This window comes from Pleuronectes platessa, chromosome 5 (genome assembly GCF_947347685.1).
Source record: "Pleuronectes platessa chromosome 5, fPlePla1.1, whole genome shotgun sequence".
NCBI lineage: Eukaryota > Metazoa > Chordata > Actinopteri > Pleuronectiformes > Pleuronectidae > Pleuronectes > Pleuronectes platessa.
This window is the reverse complement of record NC_070630.1, coordinates 24,691,434-24,711,337: the sequence shown is the minus strand read 5'-3', so window position 1 is coordinate 24,711,337 and position 19,904 is coordinate 24,691,434. Positions and strand designations below refer to the sequence as shown.

At 42.0% G+C, this 19,904-nt stretch overlaps 3 protein-coding genes across 4 annotated transcripts; 1 reads left to right on the top strand and 2 right to left on the bottom strand.

Annotated features, from left to right (window-relative positions):
• Positions 1 to 71: 71 nt before the first annotated feature.
• Positions 72 to 4,814, bottom strand: ftr86 (finTRIM family, member 86). Its single transcript, XM_053422637.1, has 10 exons — positions 4,122 to 4,814; positions 3,782 to 3,877; positions 3,405 to 3,638; positions 2,935 to 3,097; positions 2,727 to 2,819; positions 2,575 to 2,625; positions 2,426 to 2,476; positions 2,087 to 2,152; positions 1,798 to 2,000; positions 72 to 1,088 (listed from the first exon to the last, which is right to left on the bottom strand). Exons 1-10 carry the CDS (start codon positions 4,752 to 4,754, stop codon positions 753 to 755), a joined length of 1,926 nt encoding a protein of 641 aa, XP_053278612.1. The 5' UTR covers positions 4,755 to 4,814; the 3' UTR covers positions 72 to 752.
• A 1,950-nt stretch (positions 4,815 to 6,764) lies between these two features.
• Positions 6,765 to 11,544, top strand: nudt8 (nudix (nucleoside diphosphate linked moiety X)-type motif 8). Of its 2 annotated transcripts, none has more exons than XM_053423423.1 (5): positions 6,765 to 6,907; positions 7,491 to 8,390; positions 8,470 to 8,602; positions 9,566 to 9,643; positions 10,003 to 11,544. In XM_053423423.1, exons 2-5 carry the CDS (start codon positions 7,492 to 7,494, stop codon positions 10,186 to 10,188), a joined length of 1,296 nt encoding a protein of 431 aa, XP_053279398.1. In that variant the 5' UTR covers positions 6,765 to 6,907; position 7,491; the 3' UTR covers positions 10,189 to 11,544. The 2 variants fall into 2 exon arrangements, with proteins under 2 accessions (XP_053279398.1, XP_053279399.1); XM_053423424.1 differs by having other exon boundaries at positions 6,878 to 6,958.
• A 432-nt stretch (positions 11,545 to 11,976) lies between these two features.
• mfrp (membrane frizzled-related protein) lies at positions 11,977 to 18,093 on the bottom strand. Its single transcript, XM_053423422.1, has 13 exons — positions 18,034 to 18,093; positions 16,838 to 16,946; positions 16,084 to 16,221; positions 15,785 to 15,952; positions 15,413 to 15,632; positions 14,360 to 14,490; positions 14,148 to 14,273; positions 13,992 to 14,068; positions 13,755 to 13,903; positions 13,405 to 13,535; positions 12,673 to 12,807; positions 12,292 to 12,419; positions 11,977 to 12,201 (listed from the first exon to the last, which is right to left on the bottom strand). Exons 1-13 carry the CDS (start codon positions 18,091 to 18,093, stop codon positions 11,977 to 11,979), a joined length of 1,797 nt encoding a protein of 598 aa, XP_053279397.1.
• Positions 18,094 to 19,904: the final 1,811 nt, after the last annotated feature.

Below are 19,904 nucleotides of genomic sequence, written 5' to 3'. Positions count from 1 at the left end.
AGAAATCAACTCAATCTTTGGACCCAAGTTCATAACATTTCAAAATAAAAACTCAATAAATCAGCTCGACATAAAGTAATAAATCAACTCTTTTACTTTGAAGACAAATTGCGAACAGGAAGTGTTTCTATGAATTTTGTTGCCATGATGAATAACAGCACCTGTGTTGTGTGTCTTTGTCCCAGTTCCATATGTTGCAATAAAAATAATCCACTAATCAAAATGATCTGGCAGCGATTCTGACCTGTGGTTTGACACAGTTGTCAACCGGTGCTGCAGTTTATCAGCAGACAGGAAGGACATATTCAACTCAATTCACAGACTGAAGGCACGACGGCTTACTCCCACTGACCCACTATGCAACCCACTACAAAGCGCGTGGTGCCTGTTCATTCAAAGGATTTTTAATATTGAACGTATCACATGTCCAAATTACTCCAAATTTGACCCTGCACTTTCCTCGGCCATTAAAGTACACATGCCAAGTGTGAAGCTAATTAGACAGCTCGCAAGATATGTGTTCCACATACAGACAGAAATTTGTGGAATTACTAGGTACTTTTACACAAGTGTGAATGATGATAATATGTGTATATTCCTCCTCTATTCACTTACATAGACAGTTTTAGAAACTTTACATCAGGCAATGAAAGGTTGGTTCAAAAACATATTATGAAAACAATAAGTTTCTTATGTAAGATGGGTTAAAGTGTCATGATTTCAACCAAGGTTGTATCAAAAAAATAAACAACTTAATCCAGTAGGCAGACCGTCGCTGTGGCCCCTATTCCTGCCCAGAATCTGAATCCTGGGTACAGTGGTCCAGTGAAGTGGGTCTGGTGCTGGTGGATGAGCTCAACCTGGTTGTTGGTGATGCGGTAAAAGGCCAGAGTCCCTGCATGTTGGTCAAGATACACACCAATCCTTTTGGCCTTAGTTGAGCCGAGGAGCTTTTCCTGTCCATCATGCCAGAAGGAGAAGCCAGTGCCAGTCCAGTACAGGCTCCAGGACTGGGGATTATGGCCCAAACGACTTTTGTCATCAGAACTTTTGCGTTCAATCTCCTTGTAGGCCACACCAATGGTGATCTGCATGGTGAGACAGGGAAAATTAGATTAGGAAAGGAAGCAACTCCTGGTGGTGATGGTTGCAGAGGAGAAATGAGAGGATCACCAATTAATATTCATTAATAATCATCCAAAAATGAACCACAAATATTCACTGCAATGCTCACAGGCGTTGTTAAGATGATAAACAGTTATGAACTAACCAATCCTATACCACGCTGCTAGTATGGTAAAAAGGATCAGAATGTTGAAGTATAATGCTTTGTTAAGAGGAGTCCAGTGCACAAACAACAGCTGGTATCCTCACTTTCTCTCATTGAAAACATTAAGACCTCATCATAACCTACAGTGATTGTGATTCTGGCTGAGGACATGAAATCCAATTGAAACAGCCCATGGATCTAATGCTGATTTAGGGAGCAAATAATTCTAATATTGATATAATGACCAGTTTTCTAGTTAATTTCTCAAATGAGCAATCTTTAGTTAAATATAAAAGCAGGCGTGTGTAGAGTGCTTATATCTATGAACAGGTAACATTTGGTGTGGATCTGGATAATGATCCAGATTTTTTAGGGGGGTGATGTCTTTTCAATTAGAGTAATGTAAAAAAAGATGTCCTTTAACTAAATCAGACAAATGGGATATGTGATTTCCATTCATATATTGTATATGGCATATGTTTATATCTGAAACCATCCATGTCACGACTGAAATCGAAAGAATCCACCTTTTGGCCGGTCCACTCCACCTCCCAGTAGTAGGGGCTCCCAGCCAGGGGCTCTCGGCAGAGAACCTGTCTCCAGAAGTGGAAGCGCTCAGGGTGGTCTGGAGGGTTCAGGTTTTCAGCCCGCATCGTGGCCTTATGACCTCCTTCCAACAACTGGATGTGGCGATACACCGTGTTAGGGTCCATGGTGGGTTCGAAGCGAACTGAAGGGACAGGATGTATTTAAGTGAGAACTTTGACATTGTGGTCTATGTGATCTGTTTCATATTATGGAGGATGATGGACTCACATTTCAGCAATTCTCCTCTAGACTTTGGTTCTGGGTTAACAAGCCCTGTTGTTGTTGCAGGAGGTGCTAAGAGTAAACAAAAGTTTATGAAATCAGGATTAAAACTCATCTGCACCAAATCTCCAAAATCCTCAAAGTAAAGTAAATAGATTACTATCTGCAGGCAGTTTACAAAGCCTTTGTAAGGGTGGGGGAGGGGCTGAAGCTTCATGTCCACAGAAAGGAGGAGAAAGGGATGAAATAAAACATGTAAAGCAAATAATGAACACCTCAACTCCAATAAGTTTAATATCATTTAAAACACACTTTTAACATTGTAGCAGGCCCTCTTATTCTTACCTTCAGGACATGCAGGATGTAGAGCCGGGTATTTTATTGAAGACTCATGCTCTGGGAGAATAAAGTACGGTTACATGGAGCAAATATTATGTTAGGAAATTAATTTTTTATAAGAGTTACACATGTACACAGTTTCTAAAGTGACTTACCTTGAGGTCTTGGAGGCGGCAAAGGTGGAGCGTCTGTCATCATTTCATACACTACAGAAACGAGAGGATGAGTTGTGAGCAATACATCAGGTGTCCTTTTCTTAAGTACACATATAATAATCAATACACTGCATGATATAAAGTTTACGTACCTGTGTTTTGTGATTTATCCTGACCACAGTTATCAGTTACTGTTGCACCTGCTATTTCTCCACTGGGTGTTGAATCCACGGGGACATGATTCACTACAAAGACACGATAAGTTTTTACTGTCTGAAGGCAAGGAGAGGAAAGGAGAGGAGAGGAGAGGAGAGGAGAGGAGAGGAGAGGAGAGGAGAGGAGAGGAGAGGAGATGCTGACCTAATGTGTTGATCTTGGCCAGACTGACTTTGCAGAGCTCCTGTACCGATGTCTGTAAATCTTGCATGACTGAGCGGATGGAGGCTACCACCGCTTCCTCCTGACCCAGCACTGACTCTCCTGAGGCGCCCATCTTACCCAGTGGCTCCAGGGTTAGGAAATTCTTGAGAACAAATTAGATAACCTTTCAACAGCAATTCTTGTCTCTGTTATACTGTTATCTTATGATTTTATACTGTTATCTTATAATACCGCTATGTTATTTATATAACTTACTGGCTGCTACCTGTTCATTTGCACTAATGGTATGTATTGATTGATGTGTCGTGTGTGTATTTTATTAACTCTTATTGCATTTTACTAGAAGCCAAAGATAAATTTCCAGGATAAGCTGGACAATAAAGTCAATCTCCTGCATCAATTCATTAATCCTGTGAGACTCTGAGTTCCAGGATAACCCTGCTTCACACCTTCAAGAAGCCGATGTGGTCCTGCATACTGGCCAGCTTGCTCAGCTCTTCACTCTTCCAGCCGAGCTGTGCCACCTCCTGCTCTAGTCTGTGGATCTGCACCTCCACCTGGCTGCCTATGGAGGTCTCGTGGGTGCTGAGGAGTTCGCCAGCCTGGGTGCCTGATAGACTCACGGTCTGGGCTAGCTCTGTGAATAAATCTGTGCTCTCTTGCTGCAGAGCCTGGACCAACGCCTGGGAGTAAAGAGAGAGGAAGACAGGGATCACAGATGAGGTATTATGAAAATACTAAAGCAGTAGTCGTGTATTGTATGTCTTAAGCTGATCTACGTGTATGATATCGGAAACAGAGACGTAACACAGACATGATCAAATACCTTGTGCTGGCGAGCAAGATGTGGGAGCTCCTTTAGTTTCTTTCCAGTCTCCTGAATTCTCCTCTGGGCCTCTGCCTGCATGTGAACAAGCTCTTTCTACACACACACACACAAACACACGCACACACGCACACAAGATCCATGGCTTAGTAAAGAAAAGAGACCAGAACACTTCAAATTCACCACATGTGACAGGAGTAAACCTTAAAGACAGTTGTTTAACAAGGACATCATGTTCAGGTTCATTTGGAAAATGCTTCACATTCTTCACACACAGAGCATCATGGCAAACTATAAAACAGCACACATTTAACCCGGGTGGTCCTTTTCCATTACGTACCTCCCTCTCCTTCCTCTCTTTCTTTGGTTTGAGCACTTGATGTCCTTTGTGTCCATGCTGGCCACACAACTCACACATAAACTCCTTGTCTTCACGGCAGAACAGCACCAGGGGTTGGTTGTGTTGAGGGCAGGATCTGGGGTCCACCGTGGGAAGCTGGGGGTACATGCTGCCCTGTCGCTGCCCTAAATGTGGTAGGACCTCCAGGTAGATGGGCATGGATGGTGGGGCGGAGGAGGCGGGGGAGAAGCTGTGTTTGAAGCTGTTGGTTCTCAGTTGTTCCATGGCCTCCACAAGGACCGTGCTCTTAGCCAGCGAGGGCCGAGGGCTGAAGACCTGCCGACACTGGGGGCAGCTGTACTCACCCTTACTGTCTCTCTTGTCCCAGTGGCTCTGGATACAAGACAGGCAGTACGAGTGTCCACAGGGTAGAGTAGCTGGGTCCTTCAGGGTGTCCAAGCACACTGAGCAGACAAAGGTCTCCTCCTCAGTCCACGCAGAAGCCATATGGTCCTGGGTTGAAGAAGGAAGTTCACGGAGATCAGAGCTGGATATATACGGACAACCACTCGGCTCCCTGTTCAAGTGAGGTGACACGAACAGAGATGGCAAGTTTGAAATGCCAGATGACATGAATCACATGCTGCTCAAAACCTGAAGCAACCTCCAGGTTTCAGGCTGAGCTGGTAAAACAGGTGGGGTGAGGAGTTTCTCTCTTGTGTCATAGGTGATCCAACTTGGAGAAATCCTACAGATGAGGCCTCATCCACACCGGGCAACATCACGTCACTTGGAAAACAGCCAACAAAAGAATCATATTATAGTGTATTAAGAAATTGATCATATTAAGCACTTTAACAACTAAAACAACTGAGGACATGTGTTTTTATGTCACCCAGTGAAATAGGAAATAACTCATAGGGATTCAAAGAGGTTAGACTGGTTCTTCTCTCTGGGGCGTGAATGGTGATGGAAATGTCCAACAATGGCTGTTTTTTCCCTATGAAGTCATCTGTGTTAAAGTACACGCACGCTCACACGCACACACACGCAGAGCTGCCAACTCTCACGCTTCCGCCGTGTGACACACGCTTTTGCATGTTTTCACACGCACTCACGCCACACATCCAATTTCTCACGCCAAAAAAAACCTGGATCTTTTAAGTGAAGCGCATGACTAAATCTATTTTAACTTGTTGACGAAAATGTTGGTGGTTGACTAAGTCACGATCATTTTTTATCATCGTATCAGGCCGTCATGAAGTACCAGGAGCGGGCGAGTGTGTGTGTGTGTGTGTGTGTGCCCCAGATAGCGCACCGGTCCCGAGGCTCCGCCCCCCGCCCCGCGCACTCGCTCAGAGACACAAGACCAGAGCTCCTTCACGTGAAGGAGCTGGTCACTGATTCACCGGCTGCTCAGTGGAAACAGTGAAAACACAGAGTTTCTCTGGTCTCAGCTGATCAGAGCTCAGCATCTTGATCAGAGCAGAAGCTGCAGTTGGTTTCTACCGAGCTGCAGTTTCTGTGTCCGCCTCCAGCCTGACCTGCTCTCACTTTTCGTTTAAATATTTCGCCAACTAAAATATATATTTTTAAGCTATTAGGCTGCAGCTATATGTTTTTATTTATTTAAAAATAGGGTACTTCTTATTTCATACATTTTCCACAAATACGGGGAGGACTCAAATAACCCTACAAAGGTCTGTGTTTAATTTATTTCAAAGTAGGCCGACACTTGCCTGTGTATTTTCTTCTCTTCATAAGCGTTTGGTTTTTCCTTTGTTGTAACAGGTAAAAATATCAATCAAATGTCAACAGTTTTCTTAATTGTTGTTCGATAATTTCATAAATGCAACAAACCATAGTTTAGTATAGTATAACTTTATATAAAACTTTATTAGCTTTGTTATCAAATATGTTTTGCGGCTCCAGACAAATTTTATTTTGGGGAAGAGGGTCCATTGTGTTGCTTAAAAAGGCTACTGTTTAAGCACTTTATTTGTTGCACTTTTTTGTCTGATGGAAAGTGTGGTGGGAGGCGAACATAAATCATTAACTGCTCTTAAGAATACAATTATTTAAAATATAGGTTAGGTTTCAGTTCAGAATTAGTTGAAAACCATTGTAATCAAAATGTCAATCAACCTACCTTGGTCAAATCTTAAACAAAGGTCTATTAATTAGGCTATATTGTGGTCATTGAGGCACAACAATAGTTTTCTGGTTGAATGTTCAGCTCAAGGCTAGAAGGCCCTACAAGTCATGATCAGAGGAACATGAATCAGAAGAAGTTCAGGTATTGCACATCTTTAGCATACCACCCAAAAATCCACTAGAATGCAGGAAACAACATCTACTTAAACCAACATTTCCTGGGGGTGGACCTTCAGCTATGTCTTTGCGTCACAGAATGTAACCAATGTTGTCCATCTCCAGTCGGCCGCTCCTATCAACGACTTCGGGCCCCAAAGGCCACCAGAATGCAGCGAACAACATGGATACAACGCCAAATTCCAACAATTCCCTGATATTTGAGCCACCAACGTGTGTGGCTGTGTGCGCGGCAAAATGTTGGTCACCCCCGACAAAATCTCACTCCAAGGTTTTTTTGAAAAGTTGGCAGCTCTGCACACGGTTCGCGGCAGCTGACTGGGGTGGTTGTGAAACACGTGGTTGGCGTAAACGCACTCAAGGCAGAGGTGACGCGCGTGACGCTGCTCCGCGCCATATTGACTTTGGGCAGAAGACCGGTTAGCTGAGGCAGAGAGCGGCTGTTCACTTTGAAGGTGAGTGTTTTCCACGTCCAGACTCCATCTCCACACGAGGGTCAGTGCCAGGTGTGTGTCCGACTTCCTGTGGGGCAGCACGACTCCTCACCATTAACAGCATTGGCTATTTGACGTTAGTTAGTTGTCTACTTTGCTCGTGATATGCTAATGTTTACGTTAGCTAGTTAGCATGCGCTTAATGACAGCTTTTACTACCCGAAGGAGACATTGACGGCTCTTAAAACAGCCTGGGTTAGTTTAGGTTGTTATCATAGAGTCAACAAACGCAGTGTGGTGTTTTTTTCTGTCTCAGAGGTCGCTGTCAGAGCTCAAGTAACTAAACAGCTGTAGCTAACAGTCAAAGTTTGACCCAAAGTCCTGATAGTACCAGTACTTGACTCCATGTAAGGTCCAGGGTTTGAATGGACAAAGCTCAAACTGGCTCATGCTAACACTTCACAGAAGAGCTAATCATTCCTCCTCATTCTGCTGGTATGGGTATGCTCATGTTTACCAGAGCTACGTGGTCTAGTTAGCTGACGGGTACAATCTTTAAATGCTTTCTGAACTTGTCTTTGGACGTGTCGGTTTTTTTTCACAGGATGTTCAGGGCCCCTCAAATCCTGACATGGTCCTGTCCAACCAGGTCATGGCTGCTGTTGAGAGCATGTCCCCTGGCTGCGCTCTCTGAGCACACAGCTGCTGTGTGCCAGGGTGCAAGACATGTGAGCGGAAACCGGTGTGAAGGGATTCCTGGAGGAGTACGAAGCAATGAGGGGTTATCATCGTTATCCAAAGAGACTGTATCCCATTCAATCCATTCACGTGTATTCAACTGGGAGGGTGATAATCATCATCTGAGAGAGGTTTCATTTCATAACTCTGTAGCCAAAACAATTGTATCCAGTCGTCATCAGACCTCTCAACTTTCTACCTCGACTAAACCAGTTTCTGATTCATGGAAATCCACTGTGCTGAAAGTTTCAGGTCAGAACCCTCAAGCTGTGAGCCCTCACCAGGTCTGTTTGACCAACACATGCTGCCTCCTACCCTGGAGGAGGCCTCTGGACTTTTTCCATCTTTCACTCAGTTTCACCAACAAGTCGCAGTGTAACCCACATAGCCATTTATATCACAGGTGGCACATAGCCAGCTTATCAGCTCTTACATCACAGATCTTGAACCACTTTCACAGTAGATCCCGAGCCACCAGCCACTTTCTACAGCAAAAAAGAGGTATTCATCAGGCTTCCCCTCATTTGGTGGATGACTGGAGAGACTGTCTATCCCCGGAGAATGAAAACAGGTGTCGACAGAGTCTTAGGGCCAACCTGAAGCTCTATGACACAGCAAGGTGGAGCAAAGCAGCAAGTCAGAGCAAAGGAGAGAAGCAGTTGAAATACGCATCTGTCCTGGTCACGCTCTGCACTGTTGAGGGGCAGCCGTCGTTTCTCTTCACCCTGCGCTCCCTAAAACTGGGCAGGAACAAAGGAGATGTCAGGTTTGTGGCTGGTTTGAGACTGTTTAAATTGTGTTAGACTGCCAGTAGAGTATGTGTCTTTATTTTCATTTGTGTGTAGCTTTGCAGGAGGAAAGAGTGATCCATCAGATAGAGACGTGGTGGCCACAGCGCTGAGGGAAACCTGGGAGGAGCTCGGTGTTAATGTGGCAGCAGACAGGGTCTGGGGTGTCCTGAAGCCTCTCAGGGACAATGTGAGTTGGATAATTTAGTTTTTAAGAATTTGGGTCAGGTGATTAAGTAGAGTGCTCTGATTATTCTTCCCCTTTTTATTTTCTGAACTGATATGTTCACGAATCTATGGTGAGCATGGCAAAATTGTGATTATGCAAGTGGTAGATGGTGCTTTTCAAGTCTCGATGACTAATCAAAGAGCTTTACAGGACAGTTTTGGAAGTCACCCTTTACACACACATTCATACAATGCTTTTATTTGCAGCACTTTCTCTGTCATGCGTCACTCACAGCCGGACCTGCTTTACCTCCTGAGCCTCAGCCGCCTTGCTTTTATTTGTTTCATCAATCTTTCCTGATTGAAAATGTATTCTTTATATTTAGTTATCATTCACATAGCTTTTGGGGAAAAAATGGAAGAATTCAAAAAATCCTAAAATAGTGCTGCAAATAACTAAAACATTATTATCGTGATAGATTAATCTGTCATTGTATAACTCTGTAAATGTTTGTGAGATATGAAAAAATAGTTATCGCTAATTCCAAGCCTTGTAGTTGATATTGTAAAGATGCTGGTTTCTTCTGCCCTGCCGTTCAAAACCCCAAAATGCTGCATTTTTGACCATCTTAGAAGCATGGACTTGAAAACCTTTCATAAACTTTGATCAGCAGCTGTAACAATTGTTATCATGTTTGTGGATTATTAAATATATAATCAACTCACAGATATATCAAGAAATGATTCCCAGACTAGCCATAAATCCAGTATCAGGCCTTCTATCTTTCTATGTCCACTGCTGCACGGACACTGCCTTGTCAAAGACAAATCTCTCCTCATTACAAAAGAAAATGCTATATGGTGTCATGTTACTTAAACATTTCATTGCAGTTGTCATAGTGTCTCATTCTTCTTTGGAAACATGTTCATATTGAATGGTAAAAAAGGGATGTGTTGAGTTTACACATTTTGTCCCTCTCTCCAGACAGGGATGATGATTGTTCCTGTGCTGGCTAACCTCGGGCCTGTAGAGGAGTTGTCGTTCAAACCAAACCCTGAAGAGGTACAGCCGTCCTCTTCCCTACATTTTATATCTGCTTGAAATGGGCAGGGCTCCACATGTGTACACCACCGGAGATTTAGTTTTTGGATGTGTCTCTTTTGTATTTAAACACAACAGTCACTGTTTACTCTTTGGACCAAATGGCCTTCAGAAGCAAGTTAATTCACAATTTCAAATCTGAAATATATTTCATCCCTCTGCTTTTATTGTCTGTTTCGTCTGTGTTATCTTTTCTGAATTTATAAACTATTATTGTAAAAAAAAAACATAAACAATCATAAAACATAGACACATATTTTTCTGGATTGTTGCTTTGGACCAAAGATGTAATGTTCCTCTTTTGTTTCTTTCTGACACAGGTGGAGGAAATCTTCACTTTGCCCCTGTCCCACTTGTGCAACCCCCGGAACTGTGGCTACACACATTTTCGCTCCGGTGACAAGTATGGATACACACTCCCAGTGTTTCACAATGACAAAAAGCGAGTGTGGGGTTTGACTGCCATTGCTTTAGACCAAACCCTGAAAATTATTGTTCCTCCTTAACAGCTCTTTCACTGTTACTTTACAGTTTAGATGTCTATAGCACAAACTGTGACTCAAAGATGTGATTATGAGAAACGTGCAATCAAACTTTGTGTAGCAGAACCATGTCAGGAATCAATGTGAATACTGTCTGTATTTATTTCGAACTATATCACTTATTCTCTTTAAATGAGTGTCTTCTCTACTGTTCAAAACACTGGCATAGTTTAGCCACTTCAGAAGATAAATCATTTAGGTGCCTCCATATTTAATATCTATAGACCAATGTCCAATCTACCATTCTTAAGTAAGCTTGTAGAAGCTTTCTGTGTCAATTAAATTAGGTTTTCGGACCAATCAGGGCACTCAAACAGCAACTTACAATCAATTCATCAAATGGTGACAGTTGCATTACAGCTCCAACCGTTTCTATTCCCACACTCTACTTTCTGGTCTGCCTGACAAGAACATATCTCACCTACAACTTTAATACTCTGCTGCTCGTGTGTTAAGCAAGAACAATAAGAGAGCACACATTGCACCAGTTCTTAGGTCCCTGCATTGGCTACTTTGTCTGCTTCCAAATTTATTAATTTTTTAAGATCACTTTACATGTTTATACATTTCTCAATGCCTTTTATTCTATGTACCTTAATGGCCTTTTTAATTCTACTCAGAGTCAGAACTGAAACCCATGGTGAAACAACTTTTCATTACTTCAGCCAAAAGACCCCAAAGCAGCAGAGAATGTGGATACTTTTAAAAGCAAATTCAAGACCTACTTTTCAGTCTGGCTTTGAATTAATTGTATTCATGTTATTTATTTATGTACGTCTCTGACTTTTATTCATTTTTTATTATTTAGTTTTTGTTTTCCTTTGAGTAGTGTTTAACATGATTGAAAACACTTGTTTTTAATCGTTATGATTTTGTATTTGTTTACATGTCCTTTGCAAAGGAATGATTTATGATCATTTTCCTCTGTAAAAAACATAGTGTTATTTTATGAAAAATGCTTTACATATTTCAGCATTAGTATTATTTAATAGTATCAGTATTAAGTATGATAGTGGTATAATTTATATAAAATGTAAATTGTCAATGCTCATAAATTCTAAATTTGTTCACCTTTTAGATCTCGGTTTCTTCCAGTTACCAATTATGTGGGTTTTTAACTTGAATAACCTTTTCCATACTAGTTTCAAATGAGGTTTGCATTTACTTGTCCTGTAGTTCATGATTTGACTCAACTCATGTCTGTGTCATATTGCATCTCTCACCATATCAGGCCTGGACTGTTATGAGCACTGAAATGATTGAGGCACATACAAATGTGCTCTGTTGAAGAATGATGCAATAAAGGTGTTCTGTATTCAATTGGCCTCGTTTGTTTTACATGATTTACTGTACATCACATTAAGGCAATAAATAGTGCAAAAAGCTAGTTTATAACAGTTGGATTTTCGTATCAGCGAGGGAGCCTTTCATTTAGTTCAGTGAATCAAACAAAAACATGATAAACGTGTCATCAAGGTACATTAAGGTTATTTTTTAAATATAAAATGGCTACTATCACCTGTTTCTCTATGTACCATAAATGCTTTATAGGCAGGAGTGTGCAGTGAGGTTTGCAGTCATGTTGCATCTCATTTTTGCAACACACTTGAATGCTGTGGTACAGCTGATCTGGGTCCAGAAGAAACTTTTCCAGTTGTGAAAAAAAAATGCATTTTGGAAAATGCATATTGGTCCTTACACAATGCGGTGAAAGGTTTCTTGAAAAAAACTCGACAAGAGCTGAGATGAGCGTCAAGGCACCGAGCACTCCAAAGGGTCCTGTGAGTCGGGCAGGAGGTGGCAGTTGAAGGGCCAGCTGAAGGAGAGGAGATCCAGGGCCTGACTGCACTGCTGCTCAGCCGAGGAGCAAACCGAGCGGCAGGGCTGGAGGACGCCACCCTGGGGGCTGCACAGGGGCAGAAACATCCCACAAACCAGCCTCTGCAGGGGCTCAAAGCAGGCCAGCTCCATAAGCACCTGCATGACAACACGTGAGACTCCAGGTTTTGAAGATCATTAAGCATTCAAAAAGAAAAGAAAGGTGAATTCGATGAATGCAGCTCTTACCCGGTACTGTCGCAGGACTGTGGCAGCTTCTCTCTGGTCTGCAATAGAAAGCCAGATGTTTGGGAACGAGGTGAGGTTGTAACTGAGGCCCTGACACATCTCCACCTCTATTACCTCACATGATGAAGCTGAGGATAATGAGACCAAACACCCAGAGAATCATAAGACACTGTCTCCAATACATAGACAATTAAGTTATAATTGAAGGTCAACACCCAAACATTTTTATAAAACCTTTGCAACTGACAAACCAGCTCTATCCTGCATGCTTTTATTATGATGGCTTGTTCTTTTATTAACGCTTTCAACAGCAGAGCTCTAGAGACAGTAAACAGTGTATCTGTGACTCTGATCGAGGTCAAAGATAACAGGTGTACTTACTGAAGGTAGGGTAGGTGGAGTTTCCACATCCCTGTTCATCTGCTCCGTCAGGGCAGTCGTTCCATCCATCACACAACCACTGCGGCTGGAGGCACATCCCTGTACTGCAGACAAACTGGCTGGGACCACATGTCCCTACAGGTTCAAAATAAAATACATAAGAGAGGCTGAAGACGAGAGGAAAGCAAGAAGAATGGAATAAAGAAAGCAATGGGGAAGAATTATGGCCCTTAAACAAAAGGTTAGATGTAAATGTGGTTTGCTGAATAAATGCTGGCCTTGTAGAACTAATAAAGCAGGGAGAAGAACAGAAATCGTAAAAGACAAGATTGATGTTTTTTGAATACGATTTGAAAGAAGGGCCAAAGAAAGAAAAAAAGAGGAGACAGGAAGTGAAACGAAAGAAGAAAAAGGATCAGATGCAAAGGAAACTAGAAAAACCACTCCAAGGAGCTCATACCTACAGCAGTACCCGTATGAAAGCACATTTAAATCTATTTAATTCATCTTACTTTTTCATTAAGATCCATTAATTATTCTCTGAGAAATCAATTGAAATGTTGAAAAACTCACAATGTTACAGAAAGTGAAAAGCTATTTATGGATCTGCCCCCTGATCTGATCCAAACCAACATATAATGGGTTCTTCCGTGGGTCATGCACCACCCCTCCACAATATATAATGGAAACCAGTTGAGTGATATTGCTGTAATCCTGCACTGTAAAACTCACTGTCCAGTACAGACACAGACTGGTACGTTGCGTTGAAGCCACTGTCTGCCACTCCCTCATCAGCCATGAACACCACAGTCATGTGGGGGCCCGAGGAGGTCAGGTCAGGTGGGAAGGTGGTGCCACAAAACCTGAGACAAATGCAGAACAGACAAAGAGAAGCTTAATAGCATTGTGGCCATGTAACGTCCCAAATTTACCATTAATATAGAGGATTTTCACAATGAAGAAGGCTACGGTAACTGCGGAGGCCGCTGATAATATCATGAGTCAGGGCCCCCCCCCAAACAACATCCTACATAAGATCTGATTTGCAGAGAATAAAAGGTCTAAGCTGTGCTGGGTGTCACCTTCCCAGGACTCTTCCAGCTCCGGTGTCCACGCTGTCGTGCACCTCCACGTAGTCAAACTCACACACATCCTGAGTCTCCAGGCTGAAGTTCCTGAAACTCAGTGTGATGACGTGGCCCTTCTCAACGGATATATACCAAATACACGACTAATGGGAAACAGAGGAATGTGTGGTCAGGTAACAAAATAGCCAGAGTCAGAGTGTGTGTAGCGACCTGGGGCAGTTTTGAGTGTACCTGCTGGTGAGGATAAGGCTTTGGGTGGTTGGGACTTGACAGGTGACCGTGAGATCCTGACTTCTGCCCGCCACATTCTGTAAGAAGAGTCAGTGTCCACTGTTCTTATGGTCTTTTTTATTTACATTTCTGGTTTCCTTATCTCAGTTCTCTCACCCTTGTGTTTATGGCTGCAGTTTTCCTCATCTGTTTGGTCGTGGCAGTTTGGATGACCGTCGCACACGGACACGGGCAACAGACAGCGTCCACTGTCACACAGGAACTCTTCTCTGGAGCAGCTCTCTGTGAAAACATATATAAATACATGCACAGATGCACAATATTGCATATAAGGATGTACTTGTAACTTCCATGTGCAGACTACTGACTGTGTCCAGGCTGCAGGGCCCTGTACTGAGCTGTGAAGCCGGCCCCGCTGATGCTGCTGTCAGAGCGGAAGGTGACCCACACTGTGCTGCTGTTTGTGTTGACTGTCGGTGGAGCTACGTTACCACAGAACCTGCACGAGAGAAGTACAGAGCTTTTATTTCAGAATGATCAGTTTTACTCTTCATATGACAGCTTTAGGGTTTCCACTGGAGTTTCAACTTTGCACTGTGAATTCTTAAAACAACTGGGAGCTTTGTTAGTTTTGCAAGATTTCCTCAGTTTGGGGAATCATGTTGCAACACTTTCCAAGAATGCAAATAACCACACAGGTCAAAGTATTCTCTAGGGTTGAAATCTTTCACAGAAACCCTGAGTTCCAGTACGTTCTTTACAATCATGCAAAGACCTTTAGCGCCATCTATCAACAAATTAATGTAATGACATAAACCCCTTATAATTTTCTTCGGGCAGAACATGTGTAAATGAAATGGGCTGGCCAAATGGGTGGCCACAAATTATATCAACATAAAAATGTTAATTTCAGTAGGTATTGATAATTTTTACGATCAATGGTACATTATTATTAGTTTTAAGTTTAATCACATGTTTTTTTTTCCTGAACGAAGGTTGTGGTTTTAAACCTTATATACTGTGTTATACCTCCTCACTGTAGAAAAGCAATATATCGATATACATTGAACTTTTTTTTTATAGTTATGAATGAAATTTATATTGCGATATATATTGTTGCATTGCCAAGTCATCTTTTTCATAATCAGCCAATGAAAACTAACACGCAGGCTGATCTGAGTTCAATTTCAGGACTTTATGTAATGTTTTAATACTCAGATGTGATTCAGAACATACATTTACATTTTCTCTCTCTTTTTTTGGTGAAATCCTGCAACACTCAGAAATATAACATTAGCAAGTCTCTGTGACATCTCTTCTGAGTGCACCAAAATATGAAGGTCCCCATATTTAAGTTGTGTCATGAGTAGAATCTGGTAAATATGTCTTTGAAGGGTTCGTGTCACTTGAGACGGACCAACCTGGTGACCACAGAGCTCAGCTCTGTCTGCTCCTGCACCTCCAGCCAGTCAAACAGACAGGGAGAGGGCCCCTCCACGGCCAAAGAGGACACGTGTATCTGAACCAGGGAGGGGGGCGGGACTCGGATCACCCACACACACAGGGAGTTGGGCAGGTAGGGGCCGGGGTGGTTTGGGGAACTGAAACTGCCCTCAGAGTCTGTCAGTACACCCCCACAACCTGACACACATAAACAAAAAAGCTTTTCTCAGAAACAAGAAACGGGCTTCCAGATAAAGAAAGACATGATACCATTTGAACTCAATGAGGTTAGACATAAAATGGGACCCGGCTAACACATGACAAAACTAGATATAAGTTGAACTCCCTACGTGTTTCAGACAAGGGGATCCTTGTAGTGTGTGGTGGTGCTGTACTATCCCATTGACTTCTGTTGAATGGGCTTGTGGGTAAAGTATGGGAATCACCCTCTGCTGTTCTCAATAGGTCTGAAGGGCTGGTGGACGACAGCTGATCCTCCACTGCCTGACCTTTTATCTCTAAAGCAGGGAGAAAATAAAGTCACAGGATGACAGGATGTCACCTCTCTCTCACCCAACGTGAAAACCCATTCTATTACATGTATTGTATTTTACTGCAAAGAATGGTCCAAGGTGCAACAGCGACTCACGTGTAAGAATGAGGGCCAGCGCCAGTCCGAGGGCGGTTAACAGGAGCAGAGCAGCAGCAGAGACCACCACCACCCCCCAGCCACAACCTGGAGCACGCAGACGCATGACACACACCCCAAGCACACCCCAGCCCGGGCCTGAACGATAGAGCACAATACCTGTCCATATTAACACGATTCATACGCACTCTTTTTGCATGAAATTACCAGCTGTGACCTCAACACAACTGTTTAAGATATCGAAAATTTCAAATCTTGTAAAACCTTTACAGGTGAAGAAGGAAGTATTCAAGACGGTTTGTGTTGTTTATTTGGATGTTATTTTTCTTTCCCTACTTTTATTGATATCATATTTAGTATTACAGGAGTCCATTGAGAATGATTTCTCAGTCCGTTTAGTGAAAGTTTTTCTATTGAATCAAAATTAAAGTAAAACGATGACTCTAGTTCTTGCGACCTTGCAGAAGAACAGAAGTTTTTTGTTATTCTTCAGTGATTTCTCCTGTTGACCCTCCACAATGGACTCTGGAAAACTCTGAAGGCACTTGGTCTTATATGTTCCCAGGATTCATTACACTGGTTGTTTTCTCACAGAAGCTGCTTTTCTACCATTATGTGTTAAACTTGGATGTCATGGATAACCGTGCCTTTGACTGAACCATCCACCAATTTGAAAAGTTTACTGGTTATGGTTTGTTCGACAGACTCCAAGTGATACATGCATATGCACACACTGAATGAATGATTGACTCACGAGCCGCTGGTGGTTTGATCGGTTCAGGGGTGGACAAGGACGTCCTGAAGCCCTCCACCCGCTCCTCTCGCTCCCCCTCCAGCTCAAAGGCAGGGTTGCAGAAAACATTCTGTGGAAAGCAGAACAGGGGGAAATAAAGGACAACATCTAAATATATTTAAAACATAAACACCTCATATGGTAACTCACAAAACATTGATTTATGGGTAGAACCTTTGAAAGAGAAAGATAATCCTTTAAATATCCTGGCTTTAAATACAAACTAGTTGTGCCGTCTGGTTCAAACCACAGAGGAAGCAGGTTTGTGATTTGTAGAATGAGCATGGTTAAATCAACCAATCAGGGGCCCTGAGCCAAGAATTTTCTGACAGACCGACCCCATGATGCATTATAACAAAATAATAGGAAAATAATAAAGTAAGAATATTATAGTGAAGGAAATTGTATATTAAAAACAGTAACATGCTAATTTACATACAAACATGTCTGTCGTCTACGCACGTACACTCATATAACCCAAATACTGTTATTAACACTCTGCCCATTGCATAACACATGTGCAGTGGAAGTAGGTGGCCTCAACAGTTCACTCACTGGCTTTCTCTTGGGATTTGAACCACATCACATGCTTTTCATCACGGAAAGAAGTTATAAAGTACAACCATATAAAATGATATCAGTCCCAAAAAGATCCATCAACAGTCTGGAGCTGTAGACCATGTGGTAATGACTGAAAACTCTGGAAAATACTGTAAGAGAGGTAACATAAAAACCAGAAGGTTTAGGTAAATAAAGTTGTTTAGTTTATTTATTTATTTTGAAACAAAACAGGTACGTGAATTATCAGAAAACTTTTTTTTTTTAAAGATATTAACTGAATTTTTCAACCGAAATCAGACACTTTTACAAATAACCAATGTTCTGCTTTTGGAGCCTCTGGGGTTATGACCCTGTGTTAATCCTGTCCCACTGTGAGGTCTTCACAAGTAACACTGCTGTGGAATGGTCTCAGCTTTGCGTGGCTTGAAATGAAACTATTTAATATGATGTGGCATCATTTAGCAACAGTCAAGAGAGGGAACCTTCACCTTCAGGTAAAAATGCCTGTAATATCAATCAGTTTTTTTTCTTCACAGATGTAGTCTAAAAGAGGTTTAACTTTGATGTGAGTTTCTCTACAACCCTGTCATCTTCACACTCACCTTATAGATATCTGAGGAGTCGGAGTATACAGCAACTTGGCTGAGGTCAGACATCTTAATCTGTTGTCCCCTCAGAGGGAAATCTAGTGAGTCGCCCTCGTCTCAAAGAGCCTGATGCTGTGACGAAAGCATCCAGGGTGGCAGTGGGAGAGAGACATTTCTCTGTGAGGGAGCGATGATGAGGTTTTCCTGGGTTTTCTCAACATTCTCCACTTTCTGCTCTGGTTATATGCCTCCACCGCGGTGTAGAAAGCTAACAGCCTTCAACCCTCCAGCATATCGTCCAATGTGAAACATCTGTCAACCCAATCCGGATCGAAAAAATTAAAATAAAAACTCAACACAATTCACACGCAAGAATTGTCAAACTGCAGTTCTAAAAATAATCCATGTTAGCAGTTATTCCTTTTTATCCATTTTGCCCAGTTCAGCATGAGCAGCATCAACCTGTATTTCTCTTGTTCCCTGATGGTGGGTGAGTGGTTACAAAAGAGTTTCAGAAACTACTTCATAGTGTCGAACAAAGCCGAGTCAGCTGAGAGGACTGAGCACCGAGGAGGAGGAGGAGGGAGGTGGCATGGAATGGGGGAGAAGGGGTGAGGGTGGAGGTCTGGGTCCCCGCTTAAATCTTGATAATCCCAGTAATGATCTTTTAAGCTCCTAAAATGTTTATCACACAAATGCTTGCACGCACAAACCGAGAGCGATCAGGAACACAAACACAACTCGTTTGGGACTCAGTAGAGCACATACAAGGCCCAACAGGTCCCGTAAACTGAATCGAGCTGCACCAAATTTCAAACTCAAAGCTATCAGTTCCCTAAATATACCAGATTTTTCCATCAAGATTCATGAATTATTATCTTGGAAACAGGCGAAAATTTGGAAAATGTTAACACAACGTTGGAGAAGTGATACAAAGGTCCTGGACACTGTTCACTGTCTCTCATCTTGCATTTCACTTTTTACTTCACTTTTTATATCTTTTATCTATTATATATATTTAGATATATTTATGTCTAAATAAGTGTTACTTTGTATAAATATTAGAAAAAGGGAGTAAATAAGAAGTAAATATTGAGTAAATATATATTGTTTCTTTTTATTGCTTTTCTTATGTGTGTTGTATTTATTGTGTTTTTATGTTTTTATGTTTCTATGTTCATTGTATGCACCAATAACCAGAGCAAATTCCTTGTAGGTGTAAACCTACTTGGCAATAAATACTTTCTGATTCTGATTCTGATTCTGGATCCACACCAAAATGTAATGTTCTATTCCATGACCCAGACCGCATTAATTTACCAATTCTCTTGGAAATACATTCAGTTGTTTTTGTGTTGTCTGATCATGGAGAGGAGCTTTAGCATCAAGATCCCGCCATTGAACATGATGGACTAATCACAAGTCAGTTTTAGACGTCACTTAAATTCACCCTGTTGTACTGGATCCTCTCACCAGGTTTCATAGTTGTTGCGGAATCTTACTTACAAACAAATTCACATACAAACAAGAGGACATGGGTGAAAACAACCTCCTTGGGGATCATAAAAATGCAAAACATGTGACATGAGAATTATATGCAACAGAACAGAACTGAAGTCTGTCACCTTTAAATAATTGAGCTGTTGTGTGAGTGTTGTTGTTTTTGTGTATGGTTGTATTGTGGTGTTTTTATTTGTGCTCTACTGCAAGCTGAATTCACACCAGCGGGACAGTAAATGACTGAGATGAACTGCACAATGACAACATTGCTGGGATGAGGTTTGGTTTGAGAACTATGAAGAACAATAGCAAGATGTACTATTGTGAGATTTTAAACTGTGTCAGCTGATGCCAGGCTTCCTGCTGCTGAGAGTCCTAGT